We start from the raw sequence: 24,679 nt of genomic DNA on the forward strand, positions 1-24,679 counted from the left end.
CTTCAGGGTGTTGCTTCAGTTTAGGATCAGCCATGATATCTTGGATCAGCAGAAAACAATCTTCTATAGCTTAGAGTTCCATCGAGGCCGAGTACATTGCAGCTTCCATGGCTGCTCGAGAAGCAATATGGCTTAGGAAGTTGCTTGTGGGACTATTTGGTGAACCTATGAAACCCACTGTCATCCATTGTGACAACTAGAGCTCCATAAAGCTTTCTATAAATCCAGTATTTCATGACAGATCCAAGCATATTGAGATTCCATACCATTATGTGTGAGACATGCTAGACAAAAATGTGATCAAATTGGAATATGTTAGCATAGGAGATCAGACTGCAGATATTCTGACCAAACCACTTTCCAGAGTGAAGGTTGATCACTTCAAAAAAGGTTTAGGTATGATAGAAAGGTAATCTGCTTTGTAAATAAGATGTTTAATGTGTAAACTTCTTTTGCCATGTTGGGACATTCTAGGTTTCATCCCCTGTGTTCATATCTAAGAGGTGACAATCTCTCAGATTATGAACACTTGTATGTAGACATCATAAGGTGACAATCTTATGATTCTCTAAACCAGTTATCATGTTGGATCTCTGGTATGTCATGGATGTGCCTTGATGATGTTGTGATAAAATATTTATAAGAAATGTTTGTGCACATATCACAACCTGGATAAGATGAGAATCTAACCATCCTCATATGTTTATCCTTAGTATTGTGTGTTTAGGCAATACTGATATCACGTGTTTAGGTGATATCTTGTCATAATGAAATGATGAATCTTTTATATCACATGGTTAGGTGATACTCTATGTCACATGCTTAGAGTGATACTTTATATTTGTATATTATGTCCTGATGATACTTCATATCATATGTATAGATGATATATATTCTTGGAGACTGACGTTATGAAAAAAAAAGAAAAAAAAGAAATGTGATGTAGGTTACTTTATCTATCTTCCAAAGCTAAGAGGGAGTGTTAATGCATTAGTAGCTTCAACAAGATAAGATTTTCCTAACTCGTTAATCTCCTCTATTCTGTTTTGGTTTACTCATCTATGCTATTAGATTATCTGATTTATGCTTTCCAAACTGAATATGTTTATCAGACTGTAACTTTGATCTTGATTATGATATTGATATTGGATAAAGATGGATTCAACCTGCTTAACATAGTTAAGTGTCGATCTAAATGCTATCGGGCTAGTAACCCGATAGCATATTAATGTCGATTCATTTATAAATCGGCATTAATATACTATCGGGGTATTAACCCGATAGCATATAATGCTATTAGTTATTGTTATTGTTTATATCGATCCATTATAATCTGCTTTAACACCGATTCATTATCGGGTATGTTTATATCGATCCATTATAATCTGTTTTAACACCGATTCATTATCAGGTATGTTTATATCGATCTGTTAACATATACAAATGGCACCGATTAGTTATATCGATAGACAGTCACGACCAAGTGACATCTTGGTCGGACATGTCTAAAAGACATGTCCGATCAAGGTGCCACTTGATCGTGACTGCCTTGCTATATATACATCATTCAAAAGAAAAGGAATGATATTGAAATCGATACATGTTCATCCTTCAGACCTGCAGAAAAGAAAGACAATATTATTATTGTCATAGTAATAATACAAAAAAAAAAAATCGAAAATACACTATCTAACATATAACTTGTTCATTAAATTGGAAATTGCAATAACATTTACAAATATAACTCATTAAGCACTCAATTTAGTTTTCCTGATTCTTCCCTATCTTAGAGATTTCTATAATATGCTGAAATTAGTTTCATATTAATCCTGCAAATGTAATCCAGCAAGGAAATCAAACCATTATCCTATTCAATTGTGTATTGGCATTTATGAAACCAAAATTCAGATTTAGAGAGCCAAACAACAGGTCCATTAATGTGTCCATAAAGGAAAACCTGCAATTTCAGTCTACAGGGGATTGCCATTATTGAAAAACAAGATCATAATGAGCTTTTTAAACCTTTGGTATCCAAGTGATTATTGACCACTCTAAGATGTTAATATTGCTAGTCCTGAATCTTCCGCTTGTATTTTTCATGTTTACTATTTAGAGCCATTTTGTATGTTGGTATTGTTCGACATATAATCTATTTCCGTAAAAATATTATTCTGATATCTCACCAGCCTTCATGTATGTACTTCATCTATCTTATCTTGGTTTTTCCAGCCACCAATATAATTTTCTTTATGCCTAGCTTAACTATAATGCTAATTATGCTACAAGCATAACAATGATAACTACATCATACCTTTATAGCCATTAGTATATGAGTGCTTGATTTTTTTACACACTGCATTAGTATATGAGCTCAGCATTAGAGTGCAAACACCTACCATCTCATATGCTGATTCCTTAGTCAATACTAAAGTGGACTCCTTCTCAATGCTGATTTCAACTTCTTTGAGCAGGCTCAAGACTGTTCTCTGGTGTCAGTGACCATATATAACACATTCAATGACCGGCATAACACAGGCTAACTCGTAGCTTCCCATGCAGGTTTGGTAAGTACATTCACCTCAACACCTATATCTACCAATACATCATGCAAAATGAACCCTTTTAGCTCAAGAGGCAATATAATTTCTGTATCATACTTGAGCTCACTAGTACACATAATCTTGTGCTCTTTGCCTTTGCCTTTCACAAGTTTAATGGTTGTAGATAAAACAGAACCATCTTGAGACACTAACTTTTCCCACAACAACTTGAACTTGGAAAAGAATCCTCCATTATGGAGAAGCTTTAAGATCACAGAGCCTTTACCAATTCAACGTGCTTGATAGGTTGCTCTTCAATGACTTCATGTTGCACCATGTGAAGCATTTGCACAACATCTTGGTAAAGTTAGCGTTGTTCCTCTTATTGTAGTAGCTTGCAAGTGTTCTCCACTTTGGTGATCTTTTCCTTCAATGGTTATTGGAAACTTCTTCAGCATAGAGTGCACACATCAAATTGTTGCTCATTATTTTTGTGTTGCTACACATTGCTCTATGTCAAGTTTAAGACTTAAATAGGTCATTTTGAAGAGGCAGTGGCACAACCCTTATGGACCATCTGTGTGGTTTTCACTTGAGATTCCAAGTGTTGTGGTACAATGCAATCCCTAGTCTTACACTCATATTCACAATAACCACAAAAAGGAAACTTCTCACACTTCCAATAAGTATGCCCTTGCTAAACATAGTTGTCGTAGGTGATTGTGCAAGCTCATCCAACACCTCGTCCTACACCTCTTCTGTGGTCTTATTGACCAAAGCCTCAAACCTAGTGTGGTTATTAGTTCTATTGCATGGGCTACAACTAGGACACAATGCTTGAACTTTGCATGAGTTGGTGTTATGTGTGGCATTATGGTAAACTTCACACTAACAGTTGATAGTGATCTCTCAAAATTTATGTAGAAATGCACAAGAAGTCTCATGTGGCTCTTGGAAAATAGTGCAGTATGAGACATGTGGAGCTAAAGGAAATGGAGTGTAGTATAAAGTCTGAGCCCTCACCATGCAAGCAGCTATATGTCTAGACTTTTGCTTGAGGTGCACAATGGAGCCATAAGAATGTGCCTTTCCCAAAACCCCTACAACCTCTAGTGCCTCTTTTTTGTGTCAACATACACTGTACTAACTCCTTTTGAATATGCACAATTAACCTACCAATAAACCATTCCATCCTGATTATATCATTGACGGCCTACGATATCATTGACACCAATTCTTTGACATGTTGACCATATGCAAAGTCACTCGTCTACTACTTTATTTCCTTCAGCATACTTATATTCTAGGATGTCTCTAGGTAATCAAATTTTGCAAGTCTTGAGGTCAATCAAATCATCTTTTTGGCCATTTGGATTTTAATGCACATGCCAATATTTTGCACGCCCATTCAATGTGGTTGTGAACAATTTGACCTTCTATGCATTATCTATGATTAATGATACCTTTCATATGCCACACAATTTCATATGCGTGCCAATGTTGGGCAGCATCATCATCATCCAAGAAAGGCTTACAATTGTGAGCTTTGGCTCATATATGATCACTAGAGTCTGCATAATGTTAGACTACACCACACTAGCTATTCTATGAAACAATGTTTCTAGAACTGGTGTACTAAAAAAATTTCTTAAAATTAAAAACAATTTAATAAAAAGAAAATATGGTAGTGTCTCACTCCCTTTTCCTCCTAGAGCTCATTACAATGCATGTTTCATAGAAAGGTGCACTTCTTTGTTATAACAAAATTTATATCTAAATGTGTTAGGATACACACAATGTGGTAGACCTCAGTTGCAACATGTGGTTCATCTCCATCAAAGTGCATGTACTCCATCTCAACAGCAAGCGTTTTTATCTTCATAAACAAGCATGCTAGACATTCAATCCAACCCTCCATTGATACTCCTACATGATTTTTATTATCAATGCTTTCATTCACATGCCACCTCTTTTGTGCATAGAGTCACTTTGGGTCTTTCTACCTCAAATCCAGCTACCATATCTTCACACCACCTTTCATACCTTTCTCTACACTTCCTACATGCTTTGCTTCTACTACTTTCCATCTTAATTTATGTGCTTTGTCATGAACTAGCCATGCCCTTACCCACACACCATTGAGTGTAGTGAGAAACCATACTAATGGGAAACATTCAATGGTCTTTTCTACAAGTAGCATCTTCACCCAAAGTGAGATTAGTTTGAAAAATTAACAATTGAGTAGCAACAAAAAACTTACTCAACCCTTCCTTACTAGACATCTATGTCATCACAACAAACTACAACACATTAGAGTTAATTGTATCCTTCCAAAACATATCAATCACACAAATCTAGACAAGATCGACACATTTCAACTAAGAAATCAATGTTGGTGTCCAAATGACTAGGTGTCGTTTTGATTGTCATTGTCAAAGCAACACAAAGAACCGATCAAAGATTTGCTTGGGGAACTCAACCTAGAACTCCTCATAAAAATCAGCACTAACCAACTCCACCATTGACAAATCCTCAATTTGGGATTTTAACTTTAATACAACTCTCAATCTTACAAGTAAGCTACTTTCGGGTCTCATCCCTCATTATCTACCAAAGCATAACTAGTTAACATGTTGAACAACAAAGGGTCTCAACAATGTTAATCATTAGTCAATGTGTGCATTTAAACCATGAATAACACTTTATTGTAGTCTATTTACATGTACTGTCATATGATCACTCTCACCATAAGCACATTAAGGCTCAATAAGCCACATTAGGTCACGCACCCTATAAATACAACTTGTATTACAATATGTGGCAAACTTTATCATGCATGCATAGAAAATGGCAAAATAACATTGTTTTCATATATTCCATCTCTATTCAAATGGTTACATATATGGAGTTTTATAGACACTTTACCCTAACAAATCACTCCAATTCACATGCATGTAGGGAAAATCACATGCATTTACATGGGAAAGAATCAATTATTTGAATTTTACAAAGGTTCAAGAAGCTTGTTTTAAGTCCATACAAGGACTTTACCAACTTGCAGACTAAATGTTCTTTTCTAGGAACCCAAAACCCTTGCACTTGAACAATGTTCCAAGCCATTGTTAAAGAAAGCATTTTTAATATCTATTTAATATACCTTCCATCCAAACCAAGTGAGAATGCAGATAACCAATCAAAAGGTTACCATCTTTATAGTAGGACCAAAGGTCTCTTCATAGTCCACCCCTTCCTCTTGGGAATATCCTTTGGTGACAAGATGAATTTTGTCCTTGTCCAAAGAAGCATTTAATTTACACTTACACTTATGAATCCATTTGCAGCCAATGGAGTTCTTTCTTAGTGGTAATGTCAACAATTCCCAAGTCTTGTTTTTCATCAAGGCATTGCACTCCTTCATGGTAGCTTCATATTCAAGCTTCCTGTTGATGTGTATTTTGTACACGACCAAACACAAAATAAAATACCTAAAGGTACCTTATCCTCTCTTGAGCAAAGCTTCCCGACTGCTGAAGATCTCGCCGAAGGATCAGTCGAGGCAACTCCAAGGTTCTTGTATGTAGGTTCTCTACTCGTGGATAAGCTCTCTATGGTATGATGTGATTTTGCTGGAATCACAAGGGGACTTACACTTGATGACTAAACGTCTTATTCACTTTGAGTATTACTGGAACACAGGATTTCACTAGTCTAGATTTTGAAAAAAAAAAGAAAAAGGATGAGGGCAAGGAAAGGATCTAATTCTGACACTAAGAATGTAGGAGCAATGAATAACCTTTGATGAAATTCTAACTAAGTCTTGTTTTGACATCCCAGGACCATCTCCACAAGGTTAGTGCGATCTTCGGAGGAAAGCTTTATGATGTTCAAATCATCACTACAGGCATAGACACCATCAGGCTGATGCATATCAGTGAAGAAGTGACGATTGAAGTTAAGCTTAAAATGAATGATTCCAGTTGACTACACAAGGCAAGTCTGCAATCAACAAACTGCTAGTAGTATGGATATACGAATTTCACCATCAATCAAACACATTTCTTCCACTCATCTAATAACATGAAATCAAATCTGAGAAGTATAGAGACCATGCAAATTGTTGAATCGACCCATAGATTTCACCATTTCTTCAATGAAGTTTTACAAGTCTTTTACAACAACATCTTGGCAACAATCTTGGCCTTCTCTTTCTATTCTACTCTAATTGCTATTCTATCAACTGACTATTCACCTTCTAACTACTGACTAACTATTGACTAACTATTCTTTATTAGCTAACCCTTAGCCTTTACAAATGAGGAGCCAGGGCTTATATAGTGCCCTCAATACAATTCAATGGCTCAAATCAACTTGAGATCAATGGCCGAGATTTTACAATGAAAACCCTAATTAGGGTTTGTTACAACAACTCAATTCTGGCCAATGAAATAATTGCATTATTTGGACATATGTCTTCTCTAGAATATTCGACCGATGGATAACCGGGGTAGGTACATCGAAGTTTTTGCCATCTCCAATGAGTCAGGTACATTGAATCTGGACACGTTGAGGTGGACCAATCCGACTGGAGGAGTGATGACTGGGATGCCACCTTGTCTGACACTTGCAACTTGGTAGATATTCAATTTGATGATGCTGAGAAGCTAACTTTAGTTAACTCTTCTGAAACTGTTTGCTTCTCCAACAGACCCTTGCTCTGACCTCCTTTGTCTTTGATGTGCAGGATGGATGGTGTACCTTTCCTTGGAATGCTAGACTGGAAGATGTCGTCCCTGATGATGCTAGACTGGAGAAGGTCGTCCTTGTTGATGCTGGATTGGAGAAGGTCGTCCTTGTCTTGGCCTGGTCTTGTGGAGGTCGTCCTTGATCTGGTCTGGTCTTCTTTCATCTGCAAGACAAACCATAAGATGATTAAGGACACATAATATATTTATTCTAACATAGCATTTTATAGCTTAAATCATCAACAATCTTTAATCATTTTAAATGGAGGAGTAGAATGAGAATTTTATACCTTAAATCATCAACAATCCTTAATCATTTTAATCATTTTAAATCATCAACACTCCATCTCCCAAGTCTCATTCTCCTTGGTTTGGGCTAATTTCCATCATTTTTCAACACCAATTAACTTCAAAAGGCAAGAAAATGTCTCCTCGCACCCATCCAAGCCATGAAAACCTAACGTTTGACTAGACTTGCAAGGAAAATTGGTGGTTTTAAGATTTTCGCTCTGGACCCTTTGGAAGGGTCAGGAGCGAATTTCTTATTTTAGGCTTATTCCTCCATCATTTCAAGTTGCATTCACCTCAAAAGGCTAGAAAACACTTCTCCTCTCACGTCCAGCCCAAGTTTGACTTGATTTTGCAAGGGAAAATAGGTGTTTGAAGAATTTTTTCTCTGGACCCTTTGGAAGGGTCAGGAGCGATTTTCATCATTTGGCTCAATTCCTTCAAACTTGATAATTATTGACCATTCAAGGACATGCCTAAAGACACCTCTAATCTTGACCCACACTAGACTTGGCATAAATTTGAGGGAAAAGATAGGTTTTGAGAAAATTCGCTCTGGACCCTTTGGAAGGGTCAGGAGCGATTTTCAAGTTTTCTAGCATGTTCATCCATCATTTCATCTTGAATTCTCCTCACAAGGCAAGGAAACACCTCTCTTCTCTCATCCAACCCAAGTTTGACTTGATTTTGCAAGGAGAAAAGGTGATTAAAGAATTTTCACCCTGGACCCTTTGGAAGGGTCAGGAGCGAATTTCTTCCTCTAGCCCAAAATCATCATTTTTGGAGACAACAATCAATTCAAGGGCAATCTCAAGGGCATCCCTCACATTGGTCTAGGCATGGTTTGGCACAAATTTGAAAGGAATAGGTGGATTTTAGGATTTTCGCTCTGGGCCCTTTGGAAGGGTCAGGAGCGAAAATCTCATTCTTGACTTGATCCTTCATCTTTTCACCTCCAATCTTCTCTAGAAGGTAACTAAACATCATTCTCATGTAAGGATCAAAGTCTTAAGCCCAAGCAAGGTCAAAAAGGTAGGCTTGTAAGGAATTTCGCTCTAGACCCTTTGGAAGGGTCAGGAGCGAAATTCACCTTCTTGGCTAGAATCCTTCATTTTCAAAGCTCTCACACATTTCCAAAGTCCAAACATGTCCACTCTTCTTCTCAGGATGCCTTGCAACTCAAAATTTGGTCAAACTAGGGAGGAAATGAGCCTCAGGAGGATTTTCGCTTTGGACCCTTTGGAAGGGTCAGGAGCGAAAATCACCATTTGGGCTTGATTGTTCATTTTTTAAACTTCAATTTTCTCCTGGAGGCAAATATAGATCGTTTTCCATCAGAGGAGCAAGGTTTCAAGCCCAAACAAGGTAGCAAATGAGGTTTGTAAGGAATTTCGCTCTGGACCCTTTGGAAGGGTCAGGAGCGAAATTCATCTCTTAGGCAAAATCTTGATCATCCAAAACATCCAACTCCCTCTCAAGGCAAAAACATACCCATTCATCCTCCATCATGTCAACACCTAGGCAAAATAAGGAAGAAAACAAGAGTTATAAGGATTTTCGCTCTGGACCCTTTGGAAGGGTCAAGAGCGAAAATCATGTTTTGACCTTGATTCTTGATTTTTCAAACTCTCATCCTCTTTGGGAGGCAAACATAGATACTTCCTCATGCATCTCCATCTTGGTTTTGACTTTGGCTAAGGGAGAAATTAGTGTTTTCAAGAATTTCGCTCTGAACCCTTTGGAAGGGTCAGGAGCGAAATTCACATTCTTGGCTAAAATCTTCACCTCATCCACCTTTACTCACCTCCTAAGGTTAGAACATGCCAAAACACCTCTATTCATGCATAAGGAGCTATGATCTTGACCTAGACAAGGAAGAAATTGAGGTCCATGAAGATTTTCGCTCTGGACCCTTTGGAAGGGTCAGGAGCAAAATCCTCATTTGAGGCTAGCTTTCATCATCTTTGAGGTCCAAAAATTCCTCTTCAAGGCAAATATGTATCAAAAACTACCAAATCATGCCTTAGAAGCTCCTAACTTGGTCAAGCTAAGAAGCAAAATAGAGGAAACATGAATTTCGCTCTGGACCCTTTGGAAGGGTCAGGAGCGAAATTCACCTTTTGAGCCAATTTCTCACATATTTTCTCCTCCTCATACCTTGGACAAACTTCATTAGGCCTCCTTTCCTCATGATCATGCAAATTTCTCCTTTAGGTTGACATATAGCTCCAGTTTTGCGAAAGATAGGGTTTTACATGAATTTCACTCTGGACCCTTTGGAAGGGTTAGGAGCGAAATTCTCATTCTGGGCTCAATTCACCCTCAAACTGGCTTGACTTTGTCCTAGGCTAGATCCTTGATTTATTCCTTCCATATCTTAGCCGAAGTTGCTCAACCACTCTCTGACTTCCTCGGACTCAAAAGGGACACCACTAGCAATACTAGGCCCAAGGAAGACCTTGAGGGAAACCCTAACTCGGAGCATCCACTGACTCATCCTAGCTCTAGCAGACCCTGCAATCCAGCGATCCTCCTAACAGCACTCATCACGCAAAGGCTAACAGACAAAAACCCTAAAAGACCTAGAAAACACACCCCAAAAGGCAAAAAGCAGGGGTCCCCATTTGCAATGGGGCGATGTGTGAATACGGCACAACAGGACCCAATCATCTGTCTGTATTGAGTAGGGTCAGTGGGTTGTGACTCTGCTGCTGCTTCTTTAAGTTTATGTAAATTGGTTTCCATAGGAGAGGTCATAGGCCTACAGTTTAGCATTCTGAATCTCTTCAAAATGTCCAAGGTATACTTTCCTTGGTTTAGTATAATGTTGTCAAAATTCTGCCATACTTCCAATCCTAGGAAGTAATGAAGGAGCCCCAAGTCCTTCATATCAAATTCTTTGGATAGATCTTTCTTGCATTGATCTATAAGGTGATCATTTCCTATGATTAATAAGTCATCAACATATAAAATCAATATTAGCAAATCGCCTTTATTTCTTTTGAAGTAGAGATTAGGATCTGCATCATTCTTAGTGAAGCCTAGTCCTGAGAGATAGGTGTCAATTCTTTCATACCAGGCCCTGGGAGCCTGTTTAAGTCCATAGAGAGCTTTCTTGAGTCTACACACACGAGACTCTGCATCATGAATTTCAAACCCTTCAGGTTGCTCTAGGTAGACTTCTTCTGAGATCTCACCATTTAGAAATGATGTCTTAACATCCATTTGGTGTACCTTCCACCCCTTTGCTACTGCAATGGCTAGTACAACTCTTACTGAAGTATACTTGGCAACAGGTGCAAATGTTTCTTCATAATCTAATCCTTCCCTTTGTGAAAACCCTCTAGCTACAAATCTGGCCTTGTGTTTCTCAATACTGCCATCTGCAGCATGTTTGATTTTGAAAAGCCATTTAGATGAAACAATAGATTTCTTAGTTGGCCTAGGAACAATCTCCCAAACATCATTCTTCATAATGGACTGATACTCTTCAGACATGGCATCCTTCCATACTTGATGTTCAAGTGCATCTGATACATTGTTTGGTTCGGTTTTAGAGAGATCATTCATAAGGGCAACATAGCTAGTGAATTTATTAAGCCTTTTGCTTTCCCTAAAGGTTCCTGAAGGAGCAACAAACTTCTGAGCTTCTGCTACAGTCTTGGTGGCCCATAGTGGTCTTTTCTTGAGGTTTTCTCTAGGTGGACTTTGAGTTTCACCTATTGTTTCCTCAGGATTATCCCTCTAAAGCTCAGGAGTAGGATCTTCATCTATGCTAGGGGTAGGGATATAGACTTCAGGCTCTAGTGAGCTTTGGGCTCTTTTGAAGGCTAAGTCTTCTTCAAAGATCACATCTCTACTTAGTTCAATATTCTTTTGACCAAGTATATAGATCCTGTAGGCCTTGGAGGTTTCAATATATCCTACAAGGATTCCCCTTTTTCTAGAAGGCTCTAATTTTAATCTTTTCTCCCTAGGTACATGAATATAGACAGGGCATCCAAATATCCTAAGGTGGCTGATATTTGGTTTTAATTTAGTAAAGACTTCCTCGGGGGTCTTATCTTCAAGATGGGAGTGAGGACATCTGTTTTGAATATATACAGCAGTGTTAGTTGCTTCTGCCCAAAGATTGACATTTGGATTTTGATCAAGAATCATAGCTTTGGCAGCTTCAACGATAGTCCTATTTTTCCTCTCAACTACCCCATTTTGTTGAGGATTATAAGGTATTGTTAACTCCCTCTTAATCCCTGAATTTTTACAAAAATCTTTAAATAATTCTGATGTGCATTCCCCCCCATTATCAGTTCTTAGGGTTTTAATTTTATATCCTGAGTAGTTCTCTGTTAGTGATTTGAATTCTTTAAACCTATTGAGGATCTCTTCTAATTCTTTACATTTCATAAAGTAGATCCAAGTTTTCTTAGAGTAGTCATCAACAAATATTACATAATACAAAAATCCCACTAAAGAAGGTACGGACATGGGTCCACATACATCAGAATGAACTAACTCTAAAATTTTACTTGTTTTCCTAGTACTATTTTGAAAAGCACCCTTAGTATTTTTACCTAGGGCACATCCTTTGCATGCCCCTGAATGATATTGCTTTAACTTAGGTAGGCCTGTGACAAGGTCTCCCATTGATGATAAAGCTCTAAAATTCAGGTGGCCTAGTCTTCTATGCCATACTTCATTAGCATATGTAGTTTCATGGATTAGGACTAAATTGGGCTCTGTGCATAGCTCATACAAGTAGCCTTGTCTTTGACTAATAGTTTTAGCTTTCTTTTCTTGTTTGAGTTTGTATTTAGAACTTGGAGACCTTCATCTATATTCTTTTGCTTGATCCCTTTCTTATTTTGCCTTGATTCCTCTTGGAGACAATTAGCCTTTAGCCTATCGAATTTTGGAAATTCATCCCTCGCACTGATGCCTTGGACGAATGTTTCCCATATGCTAGGCAACCCATCTAGAGCAATGAGTGTTAATTCTTTGCTTTGGATCTCATATCCAAGAGTTGTCAGTTCATCCCTTAGGGCTGATATTCGCATGAAGTAGGCATTGACTGATTCTCCTTTGATCATGGCTATGTGATTTATTTCTCTTTTTAAAGCCAAGGTTCTACTAGCATTAGATATCTCAAATGCATCTTCAAGTGCTTTGAACATGTTGTAGGTTGTTTCATGTTTCCTTATGATGGGCATAATATTATTTCTCACCCCATCAACTATGATTTTGATGGCCTTTTCATTTCCCTCTCTCCAAGTTGTTTTGTCAGGTTCAGTCTCAGGTTCTGCAGTTTTAGTTTTTGCAAATGATTCGACTTTATTTTCTTTTAGAATCATCTGAATTCTGAACTTCCATGCTGAGAAGTCATCACCTCCTCCAAGTCTATCTTCAAATTTGATAGTGCTAGCCATTAGAAGAATTGTGATGTTGAATATATGCTTGTTTTGAATTTTCCACAAAATTGAACAGCCTCAGGTTCGATTTAACTATAGCTCTGATACCATGTAAATGATGTTCAATTCTCAATTCAATATGCAAGTTATATTCTAGTGTATATTTTCTTGATCTATGTATCATCTATTTATATGATAAATCTGACTATCTTCTTTTGTATGGCAGGTGAGAGGAGCATTTATTGATTTCGATGTCCTTCTCACAAATGCCAATTGATATGTATATGCAAGCTGGGTACGATCAAGCAATGCCTTGATCGGTCATGTCTTTTAGACATGACCAATAACCAATCAAGACATTACTTGATCGTGCTCCTTGGCTTATCGCAGTAATTACAAACGGTGCATGTTTAACAAACCGATACCAATCGGTGAATGCTTAACTTAACAACCGATACCAATCGGTGTATGCTTAACGCAACAACCCGATACCAATCGGTGCGTATTTACCTTGCCACCCGATATCAATTGGTGCATACTTAACCCGATATCAATCAGTGCAAGCTTACATTGTCACCCGATACCAATCGGTGTTTAGTTAATCCGATAATCATTATTGTTCACTGTTAAATATATTAACCGATATAAATCGGCATACATTGGTTAGCCCGATTTATTAATCGGTGAACACAAATAATATAACCGATATTAATCGGGATTCTATGCTATAGGATGATTATCGATAGTTAAGCATTTGATCAAACTAAGTAGATTGATCATATACAAATGAAGAATAGTTATCAAATGAAGGATTAATAGCTTGAAGTTTTTCATCATAATTTATCGATAGGATAAATGATTGAATAAGATACTTCATTTATCTCTCATTCAATCATTTATCTTACCGGAGCTATCATGCATTAACAAAAACGCGTCCAAAAAACAAAAAACTAGTCAGACCCAGACAGTCAACGCAGGCCACCAACGAAAAACAAAAACCCTTTTGCAGAAATCGTAGGAAATGGCCACCCACAAAAAAAGGGAAATTGTCGATGAAAAAAACAGGCTCCAAAACAAACTTAAAAACCCACGAACTACCTGCAAAAAAAATAGACAAGGATGCCCAAATTTTCTAGAAACCCTATCTCGCTGAAAACAAATCTCGAAAACTTAACAATTTTTTTCATTAAAAAATTGATAAAAATTTTTTTGGAAATAAATTCCAGGTAGAGGCTACAAAATTTTTTTATTCAAAAATTCGCCAAACCCTAAAGAAGCCCATTGACCCACTTTGATATTGTGAAAAATTATTTCTCAAATAATCAGATTACTTTATTCAACTATAGAGCCGTTTAAATAGGCGATTACAAACGGAGATGTTTCTAAAAAAGAAACAACCGCTTCTAAAAAATAGAAGCCAAAAATAGGAAACTAAATAAAGGAAAAAATACTCTAATGACCATTAAAATACTAATTAAATACTAATTAAATATTCTAATACATACTCTACCTCATTTAGATCCATTTCTTCTTTTGTTTCTCTTACAAGTTTATCTTCGCTTTCGAAGATATCATCTTTTGTTTTTGATGCCATATTTATTCTATTTGTCTCCACATCACTTTTGCTTGCTTTTTTGCTATCATTTGCATTTGGTGCTTTGTTATCAACATTTTGCTAAGTATTTACTTTCTCTTATTCCCTACTCTTTTTGCCATGTGTGCTTCCAAAATTTACTTCTAGTGGTTAGGCTATCTTCGAAGGAATTTGCTCTAATACCAATTGAAGAGCATACAAATATACTCTGGGGGGGTGAATCAGTATGATGCAACTTTTTACCAAATTAACACTAAAGCAATCACAATATATCATTTACACAACATCAATAATTATGCACATGAGAACACATTGACACACGATACTTACGTGGAAACCCTTGAGAGAAAACAATGACAAAATATTGCTTTTATATAAAAATTTCTTATAACTTTGTAGGCACCAACCCCCACAACTAAGCACCAACTTTGCGAGAGACTCCCTCCTTTGGGAAAAACCAACTTCCAAATCAAAACTAGGTTCCACCTTGATTGTTGCTTCTTCAATGCATGATCAACAATTACAAATTCCTTCACAAAATATGTCTTCTTCAATTATTCACTTCATGATGACATCATTTATCTTCTTTACAAAATTTACATTACATCCTTCTTCTCAAACTCTCTTCACAAGTCTGCTCGAAATATCTTCTCAAATCTGCTCAAACTCAAATCTTTATATATTCTTGCTACCAAATTTGCATACATTCTTCTTCTAATCCTTCGTTGATTTTTGCACACGTTCCTTATATATATATTCTTTACCCCTTTCACAAATCTAATGCAATTATTCCCATATATTTTTCTTCTCAATCTGCATAAGAAATTACATTGAGGAACACACTTTTCACTCTTGAAATCTTTTCCATTAAATCTGCAATCTTACTTTCTCATTATATGTTCATTTTTCTACCGATCTGCATGTGTATTTTATTTATCTTTTCACTCAATGCTTACACACTTACACCACACACTTCATATGTTTTTCACATATCATTTATATCTTCAAATTTCTCAAGAGACACTATGCTTCCCAAGAGATACACCTCACTCAAACAAAGCACACCTTTTCATAAAAATTAGTTGCATCCTTTACAAACTTTATACAAATCACACCTCTTGCTAATATCTCTAATGGATCGCACCACTTAGACTGCTCCTTAACCTCTTATTTGAATTGCTCCTTTTGAAAACTGCACCCTTTCATATATTAGTCAAATCGTGTGTTATATTTAATCATAGATTCTCATATTGGATCACTGCATATTAATCTACTCTTTAATTGCTTCCTTTCCAAATTTAATTCAAAAACTCTTAGCTTTCTGTTCATTAATTAATCACTGCCTTTAAGTTGCTTGCTTTATATAATCAAACTCATCGTTTTCTTTAAGTCTTCTTTAATTGCTATGCATTTGGTGCAAGCTTAACATCTATGTATATTTTGCATGCAACACCCTTCATTCAAATGTTTTATACTCTTGAGTAAAAATGTCTAAACAACTCCTAGAGGTTCATCTCATTTATTCCTAAGGTAGTGAGCCATTAGACTCCCAAAACAATGTCTACTCTAACCATTGGGATAGCAAACAAGACAATCAAGCATGTACTCTCCAATGATGAGTTTAATATTGTGGTATTTTCTCACATAATTGAATGTAACTCCATCTATAATCATAAACTAAAATTTTAGGGTTGGACAATGAAATAGTTCAATTGTGTTGTCAACTTATTGTTGATTAAGTTATGAGTACAACCTAAGTCAATCAATATTGTTACCTTATCTTGTTTAAGGAAACCCAATATCTTAAGGTTTTAAGGAGTGCAAATACCTGCTAGTGCATGGCAAGATATGGCTGAACATCTTCTGAGTTTTCTACAACCACTATTGCCTCTTCATCATAGGTGCCCTCAATGTAGAACAATTTCTTCTTAACACATTTATGTCTTCTACTCTGTTTTCCATCATAGTTAAAATATAGCTCTTTGGCCCTTCTTTCTTCAATATGTTGAGGTGCCAATATGAAGGATGAAATCTTGTCAAGGGTAGAAGTTGGTATAGGAGATATCATGACACCTCAACAAGATGAAGGATGAAATCTGTTTTCCATAAATTTCCCTGATTTGTAGACTTGAGAGATGAATTGGTGGAAACCCTAATTTTGCAGCAATTCCTTCAATTCTACTCCAAATGATCTGAAATCTAGTTTTTACGAGATTCAATATCTCCTTGATCCACCCTCCAATTTAAAAAAAAAAATCATTGTTATACATCCCCAACAGCAAATTTGGTGGAAGCCCTAATTTTGTAATAACTCCAAATATGTTCCAAATGAGCTCAAATCTAGATTGAAGCATCTTCAATATGTCTTTGATCAGCCCTCCCGAAAAATGATTAAATCACCAAATTGAAAGAGATATGTGCTTTACAATTTGACCTCCTAAATTGAGAAAAAATGTCTTGTTTCTTGCCTCCAAATGCCAAGATCATGCTCTAATACCACTTGTGATAAAATAACTTGCACAAAAGAAGAATATCATAGGAAATATTCTACAAATACTTGTTTTACTTGAGAATAATAAGCCACTTTGAGGGGGCAAACCTCTGAAAATCTCCAATAAGAATAGAATACACAATATGATGATAACAAGTTATCCTTTATCTCCTATATATACCATACTTATGCCATGGATGCCACCTAAGCCAACATAACTACCTATATAAGACTATTTTAATGATCATATAACTTAACAGTTATGGCAGCCACATGCCAACTCATATCTCTATGCACACTATAGGATCAAGGGCATAGCAATCAATTCACTTTGATTATATAAAATCATTATAATCTAAAGTCATTGAAGAAATACACAACAAAGAGGCTCATCAAACAATCCAAAGGATTGTACATCTCTCCAAATGGGAAACAACCTCACAACAAATAAGCCAGCTACACACAATAATGTGTTTATGAAAGCACGAGCATAACAATGCTAACTATGTCATGACTTTGTAACTGTCATTATAATAGTACTTAATTAATCAAATAAAAAAGACCATAGGTAAAATAGGTAGGCATGCATGAGTTAAGAAGCAAGGATTGACCACTCACATCATGATTTGAAGCTAGTTCCTCCACCTGTGGCCTTACTTTTATTATGTCACCCTGGCAGAAAAAAAGGATATCAGAACAGGCTCCTTTGAAATTCAAGGCCATCCAACAAAATAGACAGGGGTTTCTGCATGGAAGATATATGATAGTAAATGAAATAAGACTTGTGCATAAACAGTTCATGCTACCAAATTATACCTCGAAACCTCCCTGAGGTTGATGTATCATGATCCGACAGTTTGGCATCCCAAAGCGCATTCCCTTCTCTCCACCAGCAAGAATCAGCGCACTGTGGCTGGCAGCAACCCCAAAACAAACTGTACCAACTTTTGGCTTTATCTGCAAAAATATGAACCTATCATTAGAAATATATCAACTGAAAGAGATGGTAAATTCAGAAAGTAGAATTATCATACTTTAATACTTATCGAGGAGTTCCTGGATATGCTATTACTTTGGACCATGGCCACATGATACAAAAAGAAAACACAAAATATAATAAAGTACATCCCAAAATAAATTTATTTTATTACAAAAAGCTAGTCTTTACCCTGAACTGACTTCTATATTTATCTTTTCGCATTTTATTTTAGATTCAGATGCATGGATTTAGATTCAAATTTGTAGCTTCATATTTTGAAACTTACTTCAGGATTGTACTGCAAAACTTGAATGACTGGGTTTACCAAAAAGATAAACTATTTGGCATTGGATTTCAAAAACCTTGATTAGCTAAAGAAATGCACTTTCTAAGTCATTGCTGCATAGTGATACATGTATACAATTAATATCTCTTTAAAATAAATATCAACATAGTTTTAGCTTTGAGATTTTAGGCACAACAAAATACAACTAAAATATTAGTTTGTTCAATTTGAGTACTACAAAATTCAATTAACCTGCTCTACTATGGAGCCCTAGGCTTATCATTTAAAACAAAATATATATTAAACTCATGCTCCATGCATATCATGTTTTTGGAGAGCAAAATTGGCCACAATAGTTTCACAAGAAAAATTACAGATTGAAAGTACATTCTCAATCTGAATATGAATTCTACATGGAAATGATAAGAGATGGCATCAAACGTTAACTTTTGTGTGGTCAATGGAACTTGGAGTTTAACATATTGACTATAATGTTGTGTTGTAAACACACACGCCCCATTGCAAATGGGGAACCCCACTTTTTGCTTCTTAGGTTAGTCGTTTTGTTTAGTTGTATTTAGCTTAGCAATAATTTGTGGTCTTTAGCCTTTGTTTGTGAGAAGGGTTTTCATCTTGTCAATCCAAGAAAAAAGTGTTGATTGACCCTTTAAATGTCTTAGAATGTTACATCTTGTCCTTAGGGTGTTGTCGAGTTAGGGATTCAAGTTTCAAGTCCAAATCCATGAATAGGTGTCAAGATTGAGAATTGAGAGCAAAAATGTTACCAAGTTGTAAAATGTTGTCAAAACTATCAAAATTGCAAAAAATGTTGCAAAATGTTGTCAAAGTGTCAAGGAAAAGTTGTCAGGGCAAGTTGTTACGGTATTGAGATTTTGGAGATGATAAGTGTGAATGAGAATGAAAATTCAATGACGTGTCAAAGTTGGATTTTCCAACCTTTACAGGAAGGGAAAATAAGGAAATTTTGTAAAATTCCATGGATGATGTGTGAAACTCGAGTGAATCCCTTGTTTGAAATATGGAAATTGAAATTCAAAATGCTTAATCCGAAGTTCAAGTTTGGAATTTCCTTTCAGGATCATGTTTTCCTAAGAAAAATTCATGGATTTTCTTGACAAGTTCATCATAACACACATTTGTCCTTGCATAAGTGGAGAATGAGCTCACCCTTTCACTTTTGTCCTTGAGTAAGATGGATTGGCACTCATGTTTGTCTCTAGCCTCACCTCATATGCGCCCTAGGTTGTCCTTAACCACATCTCAAATCTGCCCTTCATTTGTCCATGCTCAACATGGAATTTCACCCTAGTCCTTGGGTGGCTTTGACTTGCACTTATCCTAGTCCTTAAGCATTGGGGAAATGCATTCTACTTGTGCACGAACAATTCACACAAGCACCCTCAAGTCTAGAAAAATCCTTGCATAGTTCTCAAAGCCGCCTTCACTTAATCCCTATTCACCTTGCACATGCACCCAACATAGAGATACACCAGGTCCATGGGCACACTTCATATGCACCTTAGATTGTCCTTGGACACCATGAAAACGCGCCCTTCTCTTTCTCCCTATATCACTTGAAAACCTGCCTAGGTAACTCCTTGAACATACCTAAAACCCACCTTGCATTATCCTTCTTCACATGCAAATATTACCAAGGGAATGTTAAAGTATCATGGTCAGCTCAACATGAGGAAATTTAAATTTGAAATGCTATTAAATCCTCCTTAGGTCAGCTCCATCAAGGGTTTTAATTCAAGGTTTGGAGTGCTATATGAGAGGGATTAAATTTCCACAATCCAATGTATCATTCAAAGCAGATTTAAGTGTGAATCAGACCTAAAAGCAGGGCAGAGCATAATTAATTAAATGTAAGTGTAAATTGTGTTTTTGAAGCTGAGCGCTCACCCTACCTTTATACCTCTTCAAGGAAGGAAAAACACCTGAAGCTTTGCTGGCCAACTTGAGGAAAAGTTAAAATGTTAAAAGGTGAAAATGAGAATTGAGGCCAGCCAACTTGATATGAAGCTATACAGATTGAAAATCAACAAAATCTTCCTTAGGCCTTATCAAAGGGGTGTGTAATGCCAGGGTGGAGCAAATATAAGGGTGAAGTCAAAATTCGTTTGCACACCAATTCCAAACAAATACAAAGCAGACTCTAGGTGTGAATCAGGAGCAGAGACAAACAAATTCCATCAGATCAGAAGTAAATCACCGTAGATTAAAGTGAATGTCCAGCAGATTGATGCGAGTTTGGATAAGGAAATTAAATATAAGTCATGGTGTTGAGAGAGAAAGAGAAAGGGAGTGAACTATGGGGGAAAATCATTAATTCATATGCAGATCAAACCATTTATATGCACTTACAGACCTGAAACCTTCAAATTCAAGATTGAGTGCCATTTTCAAATTGGGAAGAGTTTCAAGAAAAATGATTAGTACAGTGTTAATGTTATTTCATTCATTAATTAAGAGTGTGTAGGATTGAGTTTTATTATCACATTCTCCTTGATTCATAATGTTTCCTTTTTCAAGTTTGATGCAAGGTGACGTGAAGATTCAACCACATGGAGTCAAGGTGTTCAAGTTCAAGGAAGCAGATGACAGACAACAATGCATAGAGGGAAAGCAATCACATTTCAAAAAGAGGAATCAAGGCTCAAGTTCGAGAAAAGATGAAGATATAACTTGAAGGACAATATTTTCAAAAGGCATCAAGAAGAATTCAAGAATACCAAAGAAAGACAAGCTCAAGACATGATGAACATGAAGGCCCTACAAGGACATCAAGAATTCAAGAGGATCACAGGGAAGACTCTACAACGACCTTTGGAAATCCAAGATCAAAGGAAGGAACACCATAATGCAAAGGAGGAAAGCCGCATGGAATATACTACAGCAAAAAGAGGATCAATGCAAGATGTCAAGATGCACAAGCATAAGACCATTACAACATCAAGTCAAGAACTACATCAAGGAAATAAAAGTCAAGAAAATTCAAGAGAGGAATTTCAAGATTCCATGGATGAGAATGGAAAGGTGAAATAGGGACATCACAAGGTGGATTCCCAAATATGAAACTGAAATGCGATCAAGGAGGAAAGATAGTTTTAGAAGTGTTAATCAAAGTTAGAAACTTGATCAAGATGATGCAATTTGGGAATATGAACCATCACAATCAATCAAGTAAGGTGATGATGTTGAGTATCAACCATCACATTTCAGCTTTGAGATTTTAGGCACAACGAAACCCTAGGAAAATTTTCAATCTACAAAAAAAACTGCAGGTTTCAGGCCCGAAAATCTCCAGAACTCTAGAAAAAATAAGAACTGCTGCCTAGCACAAAGAAATTCGCCCACGAACCAGAAACCCTCGAAATCCTCAAAAAGCCTTCAAAAAAGCAAAATCGTTTTTTATAAAAAAACAATTAAAAAAAATCTAGAAAATATTCCAGAAAGAAGGCCATGAATTTTTATTAAAAAATTCTACAAACTTTAAAGAATCCCATCGAGCTGCTCTGATACCATGAAAAATAAATTGAATAAATAATTCAATAATCGGATTATGTATATATAGAGATTACAAGACGACGTTCTAAATTAAGAACAAGTCGTTTAAAGTGAACTACTAAAAAGCTAAATACTAAATAAAGCTTAAAAGCTAATTAACTAAAAATAAAAAGCTAAATGCTAAATAAAACTTAAAAGCTAATTAACTAAAAAACTAAATGACCATTAAACATGGAACTAAATATAGGTGACTAAAATATAATTAAATATTCTAATAAATTAAAGATTTTATTATTTATTCTCATAATATCTTCCCATTTGCTTTCTTCTATCTTCATCCTTCCCCAAATGGCAGCTCTGTCGTGCACTCAATCAAGTCCGCCTATCTAACCAAAATCTTTTCAATCTTAGCCATCCAATTAATTCCATTTTTTCTATAAATTGAGCTCTCATTGCTCATTTTTAACAACCACGTTTCGAGTATCCTTACGTTGTCATTTTCAATTTACTTTTGCTATCATCTCGCTTGCATAACACTTGCTTTGTAGGTGAGATCCACAATAATTTGAAGGAGAAAGAAGAACAATGGAGGTCAATGAAGCGAACACATGCATATGGTTTGCGTTATTTCGAATGTTTTGTCTTCATTCCTTTATTGAATGTGTTAGGAGTATTTTCATAGCATTTAGGCTTTCGTGGTTGGCTTAATTTATGCTTTGATGTTATACCTGATTTCCTACCTGTTGACGTGTATTTTATACACAATCATACACAGAATAAAATACCCAAAGGCATCTTATCCTCTCTTGAATAAAGTCGCTAACTGCTGAAGATATCGCAAGAAGGATCAGTTAGGATGACTCCAATGTTCTTGTAAGTAGGGTCTCTGCGTGTGGATAAGCACCAGTGGTCGTTGTGATTTGCTGTGTCCTCAAGGGGCCTTACGTTGCCGAAGATTTTGCTAAACTAAACAAGCTTTTCAAAAAAATATCAAAAGGATAGGGTTTGCAAGAGGTCTAATCTAGTCTAACCCTAAGAATGACTTGATGTGGACAAGACTTGGTGAGATTCTATCAACTTCAATTTTGCCAGAAATTAACAACTCAATTGAAATTGATGCGATCTTCTAAGGTAACAAATGATTTTTCAATACATCAGAGATCAAAGACACTACCATGAAGGTACATATCCAAGATGCAATAATGATTGAAGATTTAAGTGATTCAAATATCTCCAGTTGACCACGCAAGGCGTTCCTACAATCAGCAAGAAGCTAGTGGTTTGGAAAACGAATCCTACCAAAGATCAAGTCCAACACTTTGTCCTTTGAATTAACACACTACTTCGATTGAGAATGATTCAAGGAAAATGAACAACCATGAAGATAACCAAAAGAATTGCAATAAAACACCATAACTTCAATATTTCATTGATCTCAAAGCCATCATGTACAACAATTGCTTGAATTCCTTTCTCAAAGCTCAATCTTGCTACAAAAGTAAATTGCTTCTAAACTCTAATCTCTCTAATACATCAATAATCTAATCTTCTTCTCACATCTAATTCTGAAAATGAAATGAAATGAGGGTATAAATAGCATCCTCAATTACAATGAATGGTCCAGATCGAAAAGCAGATCAATGGTCAAGATCATGACACCTAAACCCTAATTAGGGTTTTATTACAAAAGTTCCCCTTTTATTGCACAACATTAAATGCATAGCCAATTATAAATTTGGCACGAAAATCTAGGAGACATAGACCAATGACAATTAAGGTGCCATGTCATCTATAACAACCTCTCATCTAGAATCTTATTCCCTTTCCAATGCTCCTTTTTAGCATATGTAATGAATCTTGATACGATTCCCTCGATCTCAGCAATTGGAATCTCGGGAAGATTCTTCATTCTTTCTTCCAAGTGGATGACCTGATCAAATGCATCTAGAAGAGCTGCGTCCCATGTAAGTTCAAGTTCCTTAGTCTTTTCAATCAGGAGCATGGTAGCAAACATCTGGTCCTGTTGCTCATCTGTGATATTGGCGTCCTTGCAAAAGATGACCTTGATCCTATCCTCCAATTCCTGCAAATCCACATCTGTCTCAACTTCGATCCTCCTGCCAAGAATGGTACGTAGTACCTCAAATACTCTGTCCTGGATCGGGTTGATCACCTCCTCAACATGACTGCATCTAGTACTGATGTCCTCAAAGAGAACTTCCTTCATCTGGAGTAAGGTTGACCACTAAAGTAAACTGTGAGGTCCTCCATCCATAATCTTTTCCTGCGCTAAGACCTTCCTCGATGTTTGTTTAATTACTTTCAAGACAGGAATGATAACATCCTTGGTATGAGCAAAAGCGGCCACTGTTATCATCAAGTTATGGATGATCTCAAGAACCTGAATAGCTCGGTGAATGGTCTGCATCATCCTTGTTGCAAATTCCACGGCAACTGTATGAGATTTGTCCATCCAAGTACTCATACGCTGGACCATACTCCTGAATCTCTCTGCCTCACCAATTGATTGAAGGGGAAGTGCCTGTATGGGTGATCTTGCTGGATCCTGACGTCCTAAAGGCTGATTGAGATGGCTGAAATATGTTCTCCATGCACTGACCTCTCTCTCAAGCTTCCTATTCTTCTCCATTTCTTCTCTAAGCTTGTCCTTCAATGCCTCAAAGGAATCTGTGGCATCATCTAATGTCTACTCGGCTGTGGATGGACCTAGCTCAAATGTCTCTATATCATATTCCTCTGCTAAGATCTCACCTTCATACTTGTCTACTGCCGGTGTAGCTATCTGTAATTTTCTGGATC

The 24,679-nt window shown here is 36.5% G+C and overlaps 1 protein-coding gene across 1 annotated transcript in view; it reads right to left on the reverse strand.

The window, feature by feature from the left end:
- LOC131027842 (ATP-dependent Clp protease proteolytic subunit 6, chloroplastic) overlaps positions 1-24,679 on the reverse strand; it is a 105,349-nt gene that overhangs the window by 23,345 nt on the left and 57,325 nt on the right. The window contains exons 4-5 of the mRNA XM_057957944.2: positions 17,880-18,020; positions 17,682-17,735 (exon numbers count right to left, since the gene is read on the reverse strand). Coding sequence (XP_057813927.2) covers positions 17,682-17,735; positions 17,880-18,020 — 195 coding nt within the window. The remainder of the gene's footprint in view (positions 1-17,681; positions 17,736-17,879; positions 18,021-24,679) is intronic.

This window comes from Cryptomeria japonica, chromosome 1, assembly GCF_030272615.1.
Source record: "Cryptomeria japonica chromosome 1, Sugi_1.0, whole genome shotgun sequence".
Lineage (NCBI taxonomy): Eukaryota > Viridiplantae > Streptophyta > Pinopsida > Cupressales > Cupressaceae > Cryptomeria > Cryptomeria japonica.